The following is a 17149-nucleotide window of genomic DNA, read 5'->3' on the forward strand; positions in this document are numbered from 1 at the left end:
CAAGTTGGAATTTCTAAAAATGAAAGATTTAATTTATCACAGCACAGAAAAAAAGGATCTGAAAAACGCCTTTAAGTGTGAAAAAATACCTTTTGTTTATGCTCAAACAAAACAACCAGGAGGAAGTTTAACAAAATTCCAGCTAGAGTAAAAAAAAAAAAAAAAAATCTCTGCAGTCATCCACAGGAGACTTGAGGCAGCTTCTGCTAGGCTGAGCCAGAGCCAGGCTCTTCAAAATACCTCAACAACCGGTGAGCTCCATGGGGTCCAAGGTGATAATGTGGTACAGGCTCGGGCCATTAGAAGGAAAGGGGCTGTCTGATAATGGGGAGTGTTAACTTCTAGAGAGCTCCATTAGAGCATCTTTTTCTTACACTTTTGCTTTTTCCAAGCCTCATATTTTTCCCTGTGTGTGCTTAGAAGCTTTTCTTTCTCTTACAGCATTTATTTTTATTGTGCCATTTTCCCTCTGTTCCCCCTTTTCATTGGCCCTGTGTGAGTGTTTGTTTAAACCATTTGCCTGCTTTCATCTTCCATTTTTCTTCTCTCCCTCTTTCCAGGGGCTCTCTAGCTGTGATTATCCTTACACTTCACATTAGCTTTCCTCCCTCCTGCTCCAGGATGGGCTTGAAGGAGGCATTGATTAAAGCTAAAACTTGCAGCAGGAATTTCTATCAGGCACCAGCTCCAGGGTCCAGTGGCTTCCACGACCTCAGGTCTCACTTCGTTTTTCTCCAGGACCAATTTCCAAAGTCCCAGGAAATCAACCAAGACAGAGCCGAGCTGGCACTGAAATGGCAAATCACAGCTCCTCTTGATTTGTATCCTTGGAAGCCCTCGGATGTGGGAGAAGGCAGCAGGGATGTGGCATGGAAAAGCTTTGGCATGGGCCAGGTTTTCAACTCCCTTCTCCTGCCTTTTGCTCCCTGAAGGTTCCCTCTTGCTTTCTGAGTGGTAGGGCACACTGTGGGATGCCATGATGGCACAGCTTCATGCAGAAGTCTTTGAGGAGAGTAATTACAGCCTTCACAATACGCCTAAAATATAAGGTTGGGCACTTTTGTTTCTTCAAATCCTCACTCTCCTTCCCTCCCTGCCACCAGCCTTGCCTGGGGGCCAGTGCTTATTTCTCCCATCTTCTTTTTTTTTTTTTTTTTTTTAAGATATGGATGTAAAGAGGGTATTTTGGTTTGAATTTGGGCCGATCCACTTTTTATTTTTCTTCTACAAATAATAAGACCAATTAAAATTGCAATTACAAGGAAAATAGTTCTTTGAGATAAATGAATACTTCTCAGTCCACAACCCACCCATTATATCCTTACACTCCATACCATGGTCTTATGGTATGTTGGTGAAACTGGGCATAAACAAAACTGAAAGCAGGAGTGATTTCCCCTGCAAAGGTTTATTTCTTGAGGGGAGGGAGAAATCACCAGATCTATTATTTGTAAAAGAGGAAATGAGCATGGTTTTATCAGGCTGGTTGAAGTTCAGTGGCATTCTGTTGAAATGCTACATTCCTAAATCCAGTCATTCCTGAATTCCATCGGTTGTGCTCGGGGTTTGTGGAGTTAAACCCCTGGGCTGGAGCAGAAGTGGGTGTGTTGGGAGGTGCCAGCAAAGCCTCTTCTCCTCACAGGCTTTGAGAAGAACTTCTGCCAGCCTTTAACTCTTAAATAGTATTAGAAAAACAGTTGCCCCTTTTAGAGCCCTTTGTTACCCACTTCATCAACAGAAATGGAGACATTGGAAAATTCCTAGAAGAAAACAAAAATACGCCAAAGTCTGACAGATCCTGTTTGTTCTTTGGGCAGAATAAACTGCACGGAAAAGACTGGGAGGAGAGATGCAGGCGAAGAGAGGTGAAAAGAAAACAAATTGGCTGCATGCAGAGGTCTGGTGTCAAACATCAGAAGGATCTTGTTTGCTCAGATACTGTATGAAAGACCATGGCAACCAGGGGCCTGGGGGGAGAGGAGAGGTTTGCAGCCCCTCCCTGAGGCTGGATGACAGAGGAAATAGGTGAAGCAATCTGCTCTGCTGAGCCTGCTGCTGAAGCTGGAGTTGTGAACCAGCGTATTCCATCCCTTCGTCCTATAAGGTGTTTTTGTTTTGTTTTTTTTTTGAGGCAAAAAACAACTCCAGAAGTCTGAAATTAATGGATTTGTAATTCCCTTAGTCTGTCAGATGGTACCATTCTGAGAAAGGTGGTTTTGCTGTGGGCAGTCTGATTTAGAGAGAGAGGATTAAGATCCTTGTGAGACACAATAAGTCACAACATTACAAAGAATTCAATAGAAATATTTCTGAGGGAGTATAGGAATGTGCTTTCAGGCTGCTCCGAAAACACTGGGCAGAGATGTTTTACTGTGACCTAGTGTGTGGAAATGGAGTAATATTTTTGATCCCAGTAATAGGTTGGAGATCCCTCTTCTTAACACACAGAGACACATACAGACATGCAGGCAGTGCCTGTGTCCCCAGCAGCAGCTCAGGGGTGTGCAGAGGTGAGGGCAGACAGTGCTGCTCTGCCTTGCACATCACACCCATTCCACTGCACTAGTGTTGTGCTCATCCAGAAAGGCATTCATCCTTGAAGACATCAAATTGTGGAGATCTGCCATTTCTGATGGGTAATGGAATCAGAGGGTAAAAATGTGATTCTTCTTTCTGATTTGAATCTGTCTTCAGCTTCCAGTCCTTGCATCTGGTTTTGCCTTCTTTGCTGGATAAAAGAGCTCTTTAAGGAATTTCTTCCCTCATGAAGGTATTTTTATCCACCATGGTCAAAGCATCTCTCCGTTCTTTTTGTGGTAAGCTAAATGGATTGAGCTCTTTAAGTCACTCGCTGGCAGGCATTTTCTGCCACAAATCATTTTTTTTGTCTATTTTTTCTGCTCCGACTCTAAAATGTAGATGTCTGATCGTATACATTTTTCTAGTGTCATTCTTCTGATGCAGTGTGCAGGATAAGCTACCTCCTGGCTTCTGTTTGCTTTTTATATTCAATATCCATTCTCTCACATGACACAGAACAGCACAGAAAATTATGTCTGTTTGTCCATTTTATACATTCACAACCCTGCTTTCCAGTCTATGCCTCTCTCAGCTTTTTGGGCAATGCTTTGCTCCCAGATGTGGAATACCCATCCTCTGTTGATTTCTGCCAGTAGTTGTCTGGAACAGCCCCCCTTTTCTCTGAGGTGCCACTTTGGCCTCTTGGCCTTCAGTGGGAGCAGAGCTGGCTCCTCCACGTCTATCAGTGCACAGAGGGATAATGGGCAGGCTTGGGTGTCCCTGCCTGGCTCTTGGGGCTTCAGCTGGTGGTCGTTCTGCTTGTTCTGAAAGGAAATTGTATGATTGCTTTTAGCTGCAGTTGGGGGATTGAATGACATGCAGAAGGAATAAATTACTGCATGATAAGGAAGAGGCATGTAAGATTTGAGACAAAGAGGAAAATCTCGTTTCCCCTCCCCTTTGTTATCCTTTTACTGTGCCTAGCTATACATATCACACATGTTACTCTGAGCTCCTGCAGGGTATTCCACTCCAGAGTATCAGTCCAGTAGAGGCCTGGAAATACTCTGGGAGGACACAGGATTTATCTTCCTGTCGCTTGACTAAGGATCAGATTATCCATAGGGGCAACTCTCGTGGAGGCATTAAGTAAGCAGTCAGATCCCTGCACAAGTTCATTTTACCTGGTGCCCTGCATCTCTACAAACCTGTCCAAGTATGTTATGCTGACCATTTGGAAACAGTTCTGTGAACAGGCAGCTCTTTGGCTCCTGCAATACCTGCTTTTGCTCCCAGGGGCTTAATTCTGTCCTGGGCTGCCTTAAAAGTGGACAGCTGAGGCTGCAGGGGCAGGGCCAGCCTGTGTTTGAACTCTCTCTGTGTCACAGCTGAGAGGCCTTGGCACCAACCTCCCTTTATGTAACCAGCTCTTGGCTTCACCTGTCCCTCGGTGAGGACCCTGCAGCAGAGCTGCAGCACCACTGCTCCCGACTGGAATGACTCTGCTCGAGCCACTGTTAGCAGGAGAGAGCTGTTTGCAGCCTGAGAGCAGCACACAGTGGCTTTGGGTGGTGTTAAAAAGAGCCAGAATACAATCTGTGTTTTGCCTTCCAGGGCATCTTGTCACTCTCTTCAGGGACTACCTGTCCTCAGGACACCCCTGTGCACACATGAGCACAGGGCCCTGGGGGAAAGAGCTGGGCAGTCCCCTTGCTGCTGCAGATCCCTGGGAGATCCAAGCCACTGGGGACACCAAGCATGGGTGATATGAAGCTGCAAGGCTGATATGCAGCTACAGGCTGGGTGCTGATGGGGGTGTCTGGAGAGTGACAAAAGAGCTACCAGTGCCAGTTGGTAGAGAAAGGAAAATGCAGAGGGTGTAGGAAGGAGAAAGGGATAGCAGGGAATGAGGAGGAGGAGAAGGAAGGCTCAGGGTACAGTAGGAGGGAGCAGTCAGGCAGAGCAGGAGCAAAGAGGGTTGTCAGTGAAGTTTGGATTAGTTTGGTTTTTAAGCTCTGTAGGTGTGGAAGTGCTGCATTTAGCCTGAGTTGCTTGACTTGGTGTTCAGCTTCTGTGGTGAGACTGCATCTGGGTCTGGAGCTGCCATGGCTTGTAAGAGGCAGCCATGTAGAGTCCAGTGTTGCTTCCTCCATCCCCAATTCCCTGCCACATTGCCCATTGCCAGGTGTCATCTCCACACACTCCCCTTGGAGGATAGCAGCAGCAGTGCCAGGCTGCTAAAGTGCTGGGGAAAGAGCTCTGCTACCAGGTGCTAGGGAGCATTTTCCTGCCTGCAGAGACCTTTCACCTGGGCTGTGCTCTTATTTTCAGGATACACAACCCAGGGCTGCTCCCAGTGATCTCAGAAGGGCCCTTTCACATCAGTTGGGAAGAGCTTTTGCCAAGAAAAGAAAGGAAAGGAGAAGAAATGTTCTGGACAGGAGGGTGGTCTAGATGAAGAAGGCCTGGCTTTAACAGAAACAGGAAGTTTTCATGATGTACCTTGAAATGACTAAACACACAGCACTGGAAGTGACACCTGTGTGCTAATCTTTGCATTTCCTTCAGCTGCTGTGGCTACAGTGCACCAGGCTCATGTCAGCCAGTGGGGCTCCTTTCAAAGCTTTCTTCCTTTTAAACTCCAGAATTAATTTATAGCATAATCCATCAGAGAATGGAGTGCTTTCTGTGTGGGGTGAACATGTCCCTCAGCTGTGTGCATTAGAAGCCAGGACAGGAGATCTGTAGGAAGATTTTTTTTTTTAAAGGCAATTCAACGAGGACTTGGTCTGCAGCTCCAAAGGCAGCTGTGCACTGAAGCTCGCAGAGGAAGCTCCAAGGGATGTCACTTCACAGCATGCACTTCAGCTCCTGGGGTTTTTCCCCTCCTTTTTCTTTGCCTTGTAGTGGGTGCAGCAAAGGCTCTGTTATTTTGGCAGCATGGCCCTGCTTTTGTCTATAAATGGAAGCAGTTGGCCCATATCCCAGTATAACACAGGATAGTCCTGTGCATCAGTTATGCAATTGGTAGCTTGATGACTTCATCAGAAGCCGGGGGAGGGCCAGGGGGTGGTAGGAAAAAGCCTTTGCCATCAGCTCTGCTGGAGACAGCCAAGAAATGCGTGTGTCCCCCCAAAGCAAAGAAAGCAGGAGCTCAGCGACAGGGGTGGGTGAAGGGTTTGGTGCAGGAGCAGCTGAGGGATCCTCAGTGATTCCCTGACCCCAGCTTGGGGGAGACCCAGCCAGTGCTGCAGCCCTGGCCCTTGGGATGCTGTGGGGACCGTGCTTGACCAGGTTGTAAAGTGCAAAGTGCAGTGGGTGATGGGACTGGGGGAGAATTGGAAAGAGGAACAGGGAGAGAACTTTCAAACCAAGAGAGATGTTAAAAGGGGCTAGAACCCCTATCAGAGAGCTGCGTTTCAGCAGAGAGCCCTGCAGGGAGTATCTGTGAAAAGTAGAGATGTGGACAAATTGTATTTTGTTATTTCCTCGGGGTCCTTGAAAACCTGACCTTCATGCAGAAAGGCTGATCCTCATTTCCCAAGCTACACTCCAGCATTGAACTTAACCCTTTCTCTGACTGGGTTGGCGTGGGTGCAGCACGACAACCTTTCTGTACACCCAGATCACGCAGTGACTGACATATCGCAAACACCCGGCGAGGCAGGTGAATCTGAACATCACCCTGGCAGGCTTTGCACAAAGGATGCTAAAGTGATGATGATGATGACACAGGACCTTTCCGTCAGTTTTGAATAAGTCCCTGTCGTCCCTGTTCATCAGCTGAAGAGGTTCTACGGACTCAACACCCGAGATAGGGACGGGACGTGCAGTCTCTGGTTTCCAGACAGAGCATTAGGGACGGCGTGGCCCCGGGTCGAGACCCTAGGAGCTCTGGCGGTGAATCCCGTTTGCCATGGCTGCGGGACAGCCTCGGGCTGGGCGGTGACGGCTCGGGAGACTTCAGCCAACTCCCGGGAATGCTCCCCGGAGTTCCCGGGAGGAGCCGGCCCCGCTCGGCTCTGCTCGGCCTCGCTCGGCCCCGCTCGGCTCTGCTCGGTCCCGCTCGGCCCCGCTCGGGCAGGGCCGCGAGTCAGCAGCGCCACCTGCCGGCGGCGGCAGCGCCCAGATGGCGCCGCTGATCCCGACCCCGATCTCGACCCTGATCCCGTCCCTCCGCCGGGACGCGGGTTGGGATTTCCCTCCCCACCTTTCGCCGGTGCTTTTCCCAGCGCTAAAAGGCGGCAAATGGGATTTAGAACATGAAGAGAGAGTGGGGTGTGTGCAGAGAAGACGCTTGCCCTGGTTCCTTCCAGCCACACACACTGGTCCAGTGCTGCAGGATAGAAATCTTGAATAAACACATAATGGAGTTAAATCCTGAGCTTCTGGAGAAGAATTAGTGCTGCCATCTCCCACTATTGGTTGTGTGCTCCTCAATTCTGGGGGGCTATGTTAAATTGCTCCTCAGTTCTGGGGGGCTATGTTAAATTGCTGTTACAATAGAAAGGAAGAGAAAATATACTTGTCTCCTTGAGAAGGGAGAAAAAGTTTAGAAAAACATGACTCTAAAGCACGAAAAAAACTTAGCTCACAACTTCATTATTTCACTATTAATTAATTATAAAGTGCTCCTGCTTTACTTGCGGGGCCTTAAATTCCAGGAGAAAAGAGGAAACTATTCCCTGCGGGGAGCAGTCCACGGCTCCGTCTTTCTCCAGGCTTCACCTATGGACTCTGTGCCTCCTTAGCTTGGTAAGCTGGGATTTCTCTTGCCTGTGGAGCACTCAGTAACAAGGCATTCCCTCTTCCTTTACCTGTGGAGCACTCAGTACCAGGCATTCCCTTTTCCCTTGCCTGTGTAACAAGGCATTCCCTCTCTGTTTTCACAGGAGCACCAGGTGGGATTGTCCCGGCCCACGGGGCCCATGCAGCCCTCTGTCCCGGCGGGTTCCAGCAGCATGGTCACAGGCACCAGCTCCGGGGGACACTTCCTTGGGAGCCAGCCCCAGGCAGCCATCATGAAGCAGATGCTGATCGAGCAGAGAGCGCAGCTCCAAGTGATGGAGCAGCAGAAGCAGCAGTTTCTCCGGGAGCAGAGGCAGCAGCAGCAGCAGCAGATCCTAGCGGAGCAGGTACAGTATGGAATGAGCACGGGCACTACAGACAGTGCAGCACCAGCCCTTCCTTCTAGATTTGGGGATTCTCTCTCTGTGCGTCCTTCAGGGTGTTTCACAAACCACTGTATCAGTCCAACCATTAGCTTGGTAAATATTATCCATGTTTCTAATATTGGGCTTGATAGCCACGTTGGATTTTAGGCTCTGGAAAAGTTAGCTCTTTACCTGGCATCTAATGGTGCATTTACTCCAGCAGAAGCAGACTCTGCTGCAGTTACAGTCACAGGTCCTCTCCCCTAGCTCTGACTGTGGTCTTGCACTGGCAAAATCTGTGCACAGCTGCACAGGGATCTGGGACAAAGAATGGACATGGGTTAAAAGAAGACTTAGTGAAGAAAAATGTTACTATTTACCCAGACCAATTCCTTAATCTGGTTTATTGATTGTAGGAGCAATTAGGTCATACAAGGGAGAGACAGCAGCAAGGGGGGAACCAGAGCCTGTAGTGGGAGAACAGTGAAAGCAGCTCTGGCCGTGGCAATGTGGAAGAGCTGCATTGGAGCTATCACCTGGCTTCCTGAGCTCCTGGGCTTTGCAATATGGATGTTAAACTATGCAGTCTGAACAGTGGTGCATGCTTAATTCAGCTGTAGTTTTAAAGCAGCCCAAGAGAAAGCCAGAGGAAAAGCACACTGTTGAGTTCCTACAAGATCACACCCAAGTTTAAAGTTGCAGCCCCCTAATGTTACTTAGATAATGATCTGGTAGGTCAGCAGTTGCTTTAAGCTTTGCTTCTCTCTTGCTAAGGAAAAATGGCTTAAGATCATCTGCTTGAATTTGTGTTAGAACACATGCATGCCATGTAACCACAGAAATACAGGTTGCCTCCCCCCCTTTCTCTTGTTGCTCCTGAGAAACAGAAAAATTTACTCTCGGTGAACAGGAAGGATGCTCCTAGAAATATTTAGGATGAAGATGCCTGAACTGATTCAAGTGTGAACAAGTGCACGAGAGTGAGGATGCAGTAATGCATCCCATGGATTGGGCCAATTCATATGCATAAAGCCAAGAGCCCGTTAGTGACTTGGATGCTGAAGGCAAGCCCAAAAGTGTTAAAAGGCCACCAAGCTAAGGCTCTCAAGTGTGCTGGCACACTTTTCAGAGATGAAAAGTGGTAAAGTCACAGTCCTCAGGCTCCTAACTTTGGGGTAGTTTGTCCCTAACAAGAGTCCCTCTTTCTTTCTGATAGTGTGTAACACATACTTATGAATGCAGAGATTAGTACTTCCTTCATATCTCTGCCATTCTCCTACCTTTGTTACACATCATTGGTTTTGGACACAGCATTCGTACAGATGCAGATGATGCTCCAAGACATGCCCCTTCAGTAAGTGCTTAATTGAGTACACCTTAGCATCTGAAAGCTCTGTTTTTATAATCAGCCCTTGATTCTGTTTTAAAATATTCACAAGTATTCATAGAAAACAACCACAGAGGAGCAATGTGGTCTGGATCAAGGGAGCATTTTGCAGTCACCACTCCCCAAATACCATTCACTGAAGCACAAGAGGAAATGTGCTTTAGTAATCCATTTCTAGTTTGGCTCAGGAATGTTCCAAGGCTGCAGTGCTTGGGTCAGGATGCAGTAATCCTTGCCAGCTGAGTGTTGTTAGTGCAGACATGGAGCAAAGTCTTGCAGCAGGAACACAAACCTCTGGACCTTGGCAGGACTGAGGGAAGGAAAGTGTGTGTGGATACAGTTGACCTTAGACCTAGGTGAGCAAAGTTAGCTCACATCCCTCCCTCTCCTTTCTGCCTGAAGATAGTTCAGCTCATGCTGTAGAGGTCAGGATGAAATGGCTGTAGGTAAGGAGCAATGATGTTGGCTTCAGTGCATGTTCCTTTTTGAGCCAAAAAGTCTAAATGCTGGGTATCCCAAGTGCTGTGAGGAGAACCCTCCAGATGACTCTGCCTCTCTCTCTGCAGAACACCTCACCAGATAAGAACCACTGCAAGTTCTGCAGCTTTGCCACCAGCCCATTAATTAATTAATCATCTCTTTCTCTTCTGCTTTCTTTCCTCCTCCATTTCCAGCAGATGCAGCAGCAGTCACATTTGCCTCGGCAGCATCTGCATCAGCAGCGGAGCCCATACCCAGTGCAACAGGTCAATCAATTCCAAGGTAAAAGTCAAATTGTTTTTCTTGTTTTGCAGTCAATGCCCTTCAGATAGCAAATGTGTGAAAGCTTGTGCAGTTTGTGACTGCTAGGGTTTAAGCAGTGTGCCAAAAGAGGAATACAGGCTGTGGCACACACCACATATTTTACCAAAGGGGAATGCCCAAGTTTGCATATTCAGTTAAGTTTATATTTTCCTTTCTGCTCTGTTCAGTGAAAACTGCTTGCTTTTTCTCTATCTTTTTTTTTCCCTTGACATTTGTTTTGCCTCTTTGACATCCAGATGTCATGGATTCATTCATGGATTTATCTTGTTGGCCTCTACTCTTAGGAGGTTTTATTCCTGCTAGCATTTCTGAGTGCATCTTGTCATTCCCCACTTTATCTGATTCGATGAGCTGAGAATTTCAGAGAGGTCATGCTTATCTGGGGAAGGGACTGATCAATGCTAGGTATGGGAAACTGAAATATTTGAGATGTAAATAGAGATTTTTTTAATTATCTCAAAAGAAGCGTAAGTATTATTTTGGTGTGCTCCCACGTAACTGAAGAATGTAAGTGCACTCATTTTGGCTTAGGAAAATAAGTTAGTTCTGAGCTTTTTAGGTGTAAAGCATCAGCTGAATGTCTTCACTGATTTCTATGTAGACATGGAATGAAGACACACTTGAGCTGTATATTCATGACAATATCACTTAAATGCAACAGAAGACAAGGGAGACAATTCTGGACATTTCACACTGCCAGGTTCCCAGGATGTGAAAAGGCATCCACATCTTCCACTGGCATATATCAGGGTGGCTTCTTCTAATCACCCCCTTCTTTTTTATCTTTGGTACCATAAGTTCTGTATGAAATTACTTTTACAATAATTCAGTTCCAAAATCAAGAAGTGTGTGTGCACAGCCATCTACTGAGATGCACACATACAATCTCTCTGCATTCATGCTTCTTTGAAACACTGCCTTTGTATGTATTATTTAAAAGAAACAGAGAAGAGAATTTAGGCTAATCGGACAGAGCAAAGAATTCATTTTCATAAATGAACTAATTTAAATACTTCACCATTTTTTATTTTTTAGTCACATGAAGGTAATCCAGTGCAGTAGGTTATGTGTAAGTGAGACCAGAAGGTGGCCTAAAATCTTGAAATCTGTTGCATCTCTCTTTTAACTACTCCTTGTCTGATCTCCTGTCACTTATGCCAAGTACAGTAGTTAACAAAAGTAGTATGTGAACCACGTGCTGTTGGTGACTCCTTTGGAGCTTTTCAACTGCCATTCTCAATTAAAAAATAGCTAAAGATGCATTAAGATTTTAACATTATCTGCACCTTAAGCGCTTGCTGGAGTTGTGGTAAAAAAACTATTTCTAATCATGGAAGGAGCTGATCTAAGTTAAGAAAAATCAAGGGAACCCCAGTGCCAGTCATTAAGAGAGCAGTTTGATAGCATGAATAAAGTAAAAGCTGCCACTACATGTGGTCTGTTCCAGTGGGATCCAGATGGTCTCGCTTCATGCTACAAAATGTTTAATTTAGCTGTGTGCTGGAGCTAAAAGCATCCACCAGAAGCTTGTGGTGCTGCAGAAAATGGAGTTGTAGCCATCCTCTGTGTTAGGTAATAGAGTGACATGTATAGAAATGTTGCTTCCTTTATCCAGACCTATTTCTGATGGAAACCAAGCCAACATCAACAAGAGGGAACAGTGTTCTCCACTCCCCACGGATGTTCAGGGATGTTGTCTGCCACTGAGGGACAACAGATAGAGGCTGATTTAAGAACATTCAGATCCTGTTGTACGGTTCTGTACTCTTAAGCAATGATTTTCTATTTATACCTGGCATTTAATAACATTTGAGCCTGGAGCAACTGTGTGCCTCATACACTCTGAGCTTCACCTGCCGAGTGCTGTATTTAGTCAGTGACTTAAATCTGAAGAATTTGACTATTTAGTTAGTGACTCAAACCTGACTGTTGTATTTGGTAGTGAAAAATCCACAATGAACCCATGGCATGATCTGAGCTCCAGGTAATTGTCTTTATTTAAAGATAGTAAATACAGAAGCATATTGGCTCCCCAGAAATCAATAGCTTCCCCCTACCCCTGAAAGTCAGACACAAGCATGGTTATCTGTCACAGTGTGGAATTTAACAAGGCTAGGATTTTCTGGTTTCCCATCACTGGCCTAAGGTGAAGTAAAATGTGCTTATAGTATTGATTCACTAATACACTCTCCCTGCTTTCAATGTCCACAAAAACCCAATTTTTCTTCTTTCCATAGAATTAATCAGTAGCTATGCTATAGAAAATCCATTCATTTATGCCTCCTGAGCTATTAAAAAAATTGATTGGCCTTCTGAGACTGACATTTCCATTTTCAAGGCTTACTTTTGAAAGACAATGGAGATATTCAAAGGAGAGCTTCAAATGGTAAGCTGAAGTTCAGCTGCTTTGCTGCTAATGACGAAGACTGGTGGAAGTTTTTCCATTTGCCTGCTAGAAGCTGAATTAGGTGTAGCTGAAGAAGATAAGTGCTGCCAAGGACGCTCCTACATATTCTGTCTTATGCAAAAGTGTGTTAATTAAGATTTGCAGGGTTGTGGGCTTTTTCTTACCTTCCTCCCTTTTTGGTGCAGGTTCACCCCAGGATATAGTGGCTGTGAGAAACCAAGTAGCGCTGCAGAGCATGAGGACGTCCCGAATGATGGCCCAGAACGCCAGCATGATGGCCATGGGTCCCTCCCAGCCCCCGAGCACGCTGCCCACCACTGCGGGCCAGTCGGATATGGGCATGACTCCTTACAGCAATGCCTCTTCCAGCCAGCCAGGAATGTACAGTATGAGCACAGGGATGAGCCAAATGTTGCAGCACCCAAACCAAAGCGGCATGAGCATGGCACACGGCGCAGGCCAGGGAACAAGGCAGCCTGCCTCCGGACAAGCGGTGGGAATGGTTGGCAATTTTGGTCAGAACATGCTGGTAAACTCTGCTCTTCCCCAGCACCAGCAGCAGATGAAAGGACCTGTGGGCCAGGTCTTGCCAAGGCCACAAGCCCCACGGCTTCAGAACCTGATGGGGGCCGTCCCTCAAGGAACACAAAGCTGGCAGCAGCGAGGCTTGCAAGGCATACCTGGCAGGACTAGCGGTGAAATGGGGCCCTTCAACAACGGCACCGCGTACACGATGCCGTCCGGGCAGCCACGGCTGTCCAAGCAGCACTTCCCACAGGGACTCAACCAGACGGTTGTGGACACGAGTGGGACAGTGAGAGCCCTGAACCCAGCCATGGGGAGACAGCTGCTGCAGCCCCTCCCTGGGCAGCAGGCAGCCAGCCAGGCCAGGCCGATGGTGATGCCAGCAATAAGCCAAGGGGTCCCGGCCATGTCAGGCTTCAGTCAGCCCCCAACGCAGCAAATGCCAGGGGGTTCCTTTGCTCAGAGTGGCCAAGGACAGGCCTACGAGAGGAATCCCACTCAGGACGTATCTTACAACTACAGTAATGGAGGAGCAGGGGGGTCATTCTCCAGTTTAGCAGAAGGCACAGACCTTGTGGACTCCATTATTAAGAGCGGACCAGGGGATGAGTGGATTCAAGAACTTGATGAGTTGTTTGGAAACCCCCAGTGAATGGGATTGTATAGTCTGGAGCTTTGGTTGCATTTTGTTACGTTTGAACGAGCAAAGAGGGAGTTGGATGTTCTCCCCATCCCTGGATTGTTGGTTTTGTTTGTGTTGGTTTGGTTTGGGGTAATTTTGTTTTCTTTTGTTTTAAATTGTGCAAACCGAGCTGATCTGTAGCCAACTTTAGAAGATTCAGGGGACGATGAGAACATCAGCATCCCAAAACTGTCACCAAGCAATCTTTGTTGCGTGGCAGCGCCCACTCTGTGTGTGTGCGAGGCAGAATGGGGAAACTGGAAATGCCAGCTGATGTGTCTGGCTGGGAAAATTCCTTCTCTCCCCACTTAAAACAAGGCTTCATTGCACAGTGGTTTGGGGTGGTCCCAACATCTCCCACCTTATGTGATTGTGCACATTGCAGCTTCCAGGGAAGCAGATGGAAAAGCTGGGAGCAAAGCCTACAGATATCCAGGGTGATTGCACAGGCCCTGGTCAGAAATGGGCTTAATCCCAGGGGCAGGCAGGTCTGGGAGAGCCATGGCCAGGCTGATGGGGCTGGCTCTGGGCCGTCCTGAGGGAATGCACAGCACTCACATGACAAACCTAAACAATCACAGGGAGGTCACCATTTTCACTGCAGAGTGATAAACCCCACTACAAGCACAGAAGAACATAAATTTGGCAGTGTTGAGGGCAGATTGATTATGCAACTGCTGCTGGAGACAGCCTAGTGGTGGGTTAATTTAATGAACTGCTTAGTCCCCTTGGGACTTGAAATAGTGCTTCCCAAGTCAGAGCACTTGGCGTGGCTCAGCTGCCTGGAGTGTTGAAGGGCTGAGAGGTACCAAGAGACGTCAGCAGAGCTCCTCAGCTGGTCCTTCCCTCTCCTTCCTCCCCAGAATGTTCTCAGTTCACTCCCTTCCCCTCCTGTTCCTTCAGTGTAAAGCAAGCTGAGCTGGCTGCACTTTTTTTTTAGGCAAGGGCCAGGCAGGGGAGGAGAAAACAAGCATGAGAAAACATACAGTGAGGGTTTGGCACACAGGAAGACTCTCTCCTCCCCTCTGGAAAAGTGCAGGTTTGGCAGGTAGCATTATCCCAGGGTGTCTGGGCTCTCCATGTGATATGTTCAGTTTTAAACAGATGTTTGGTCTAATCTCTCTGGTTTACTAGAATAAAATTCACTGCAGTATTTGAAGAACAGGAGTCAGTGGAGGACTGCTGTAAAGAACATTCATGAGTGGATAAAATAATTGATATTACAAAGACGGGGTCTGCCCAAATAAGGTTTAAGATAATAGGGATGTATCACCATCTCCACTGTTTGGACCAGTGCTGAGCAGCCCTGTGATGGAGTTGTGACAAATCTCACACAACACTGAAGTCACCAGCCATTCTGAGTGTGTGCAGCAGGGCTCCCAAACTGCAGGTGGAGGCTGTTTGCTGGAACCTATTACCTCTTTCGCGTTTTCAGCTGAGAGCTGTTCATCAGGTTATATAGTTGTGCATATAAGAAATGTTAACTTGACCCAGAGTCCAGACCTTTAGCACTCTCTGGCCTAGCACTGGCCTCTGTGAGCCATGAGTCGTGCTCTTCAGCAGTGTCAGTGCCAGTCCCAATTCCCCAGCTCCTGATCATCTCCTTTTGTGCTGCTGTCCCTGGGCCCAGCAATGCCAAGTGCTGAGCCCCTGAATTCCATGGAGGCTGAGGGCCTTGGCACTTGGCAGTTTCACGTCCTGCCTTTCCCTGTGGAGCACAGACATGCATCACTTTAAAGAGGGAGAGCAAATGAGTCTGGAACCATCTCGGTGCCCCACTGAGGCTCCCTTTTGAGCAATTTCCCTTGCTGTGGTTGCCTAGTGGGGGGAATTACCTGTTCTAAATGCTGCAATGCAGCAGGACAAGCTGCATTTTTAATATGCTCAAGGTGAGCCATCAATCCAGCCTGCCCTGACTGCTACATTTTTTTAAATGGCTTTAATCACATCTCTTTCAGCTGACCCCTTTATAAAATACAGCACAAAGGCCAATTCCAGCTCCTGCTGAGGGTCATGAGCATGGTTAGCATGCCTGCTGCTTCAGCAGGAGCCAGGTTGGGCCCTAATTCAGTGAAAGGGAGCACCAGCCAAAGTTTTTGGTTCATCCTGTGGGTCAGCATCTCTTGGTCAGAACGGAAGGGATAGACAAACATTGGGAGAAACAGCACCCTGAAGGCACCAGGGTTCTGTGGCTCTGAGTGTGACAGCATGAGCATGGGGTACACACCTGTGTGACAGAGCAGTGACAGGGTGAGGAGACAGCCACCCTGCTGGGCAGGGGACAGTGCTGGGGACAGCACAGCACCCATGCCCTGGGTGGGAGCGAGCAGGGCTCACCTCTCAACACGGAGGTGTGGAAGGAGGACTTGGAAACACACATCCACCACACAGCAGCCAATGCAAGCCAGAGTGCATGGGGGAGATACAGGCCTTGATGATGTATGGTGGTGAAGTTGTCTTTGTAAAGCTTCCTCCAAATACTCCATACTGGGATCAAGTACTAGAGAATAGATTTTATTAGATTTGGGCTGACTGGGGCTTTTTTTTTTTTTTTTCTTTCTTACTATGGTGCTGATGTATATGTAATGTTTAAAAAAAAGTCATTTGTAAATATGTTTTTACAATTCTACAGATATCACTGGGTCTACTATCTGTAAAATATATACATATAAATATATATATATAAATATATATATATATACTGTTTGTTTAAAATAGAGTATTTTTATTTCATTCCTTGACTCATCCTTACTGCAGTGGTATTGCACTTCAGATGACATCTAATTACTAATTTGTACTGTATCCCTGACAGCAACTTGCTCCATTTTATTCAGATTTTTCTAGTTTTCTGGTTTTACTTTGTACATTAAGCATTGCTTATTTCCTTTTAAGACCTGTACAGAGTCTGAAAACGTAGAAAAATACCTGATGTTAACACACTGCTTTTAAAGAAAAAGAAACAAAAAACAAAAAACAGCAAAATAAAAAAAGAAACCCGAATAAAAGATGGTTAAATGAGTCATATACCTGGTGTATATGGATCATGTCTTGCCCCACTCTTGCGCCTCAGTGAGCAATCTTCCATGGAGGGGAGGGGAGCTGCATGCAGGCAGGTCTGAACCAGCCCTGGATTTTCTGTGTGGCTGCACCAAGGCACCTGGTGGGGTTACAGGTGTTAGACCTCAGCAGTAACAGGCTAGGTGTGGCCCATCCCAGGATGCCCCTCTGCTCCAACAGGTTCAGCAGCCGGTGAATCCCTGTGTCCCTGTGATGAGCTGCTGGATGGGACATGCTCCTCCGCCTTCTGCCATGGTGCCCCTTTCTCCAGCAAGGTGGGCTACCAAAGCTTCCTGTGCTCAGGCAGCTGCTACAGGAAAGCTGGTCCTTAACTGGGTCTGTTAGAGGTGCCAGATCCAACCTTTTGTGTTTATTCTCTGCTGGGAGCAAAAATAGGGAGCAGGGAGGAGACAAGATGGAGATGGGGCGGAAGGGAAGAAGGGAAATGCATACCTGGACATAGAAGTCAGAGAAAATGGGAAAACTGGAGAAGGATAAAGACACATTACACAGAGTAATTACCTATCACCTACTGCTACAATAGTGTGAGAACTGAGTTGTCAGAAGCCTTTAGGAACCATCACAGAGATCTGCTGGACATGTATGACCTGTCC

At 47.1% G+C, this 17149-nt stretch overlaps 1 protein-coding gene across 2 annotated transcripts in view; it reads left to right on the forward strand.

The window, feature by feature from the left end:
• MAML3 (mastermind like transcriptional coactivator 3) overlaps positions 1-16502 on the forward strand; it is a 234951-nt gene extending 218449 nt beyond the window's left edge. Inside the window, exons 3-5 of one of the 2 annotated variants that reach the window (XM_088164141.1) lie at positions 7413-7655; positions 9735-9822; positions 12457-16502. In XM_088164141.1, the coding sequence (XP_088020267.1) occupies positions 7413-7655; positions 9735-9822; positions 12457-13448 (1323 nt within the window). In that variant the 3' untranslated portion in view covers positions 13449-16502. The remainder of the gene's footprint in view (positions 1-7412; positions 7656-9734; positions 9823-12456) is intronic. The other variant, XM_088164143.1, reaches the window with a different exon arrangement.
• The last annotated feature ends 647 nt before the right edge of the window (positions 16503-17149 follow it).

The sequence above is a fragment of the Sturnus vulgaris genome, chromosome 4 (assembly GCF_052056855.1).
Source record: "Sturnus vulgaris isolate bStuVul1 chromosome 4, bStuVul1.hap1, whole genome shotgun sequence".
Taxonomy (NCBI): domain Eukaryota; kingdom Metazoa; phylum Chordata; class Aves; order Passeriformes; family Sturnidae; genus Sturnus; species Sturnus vulgaris.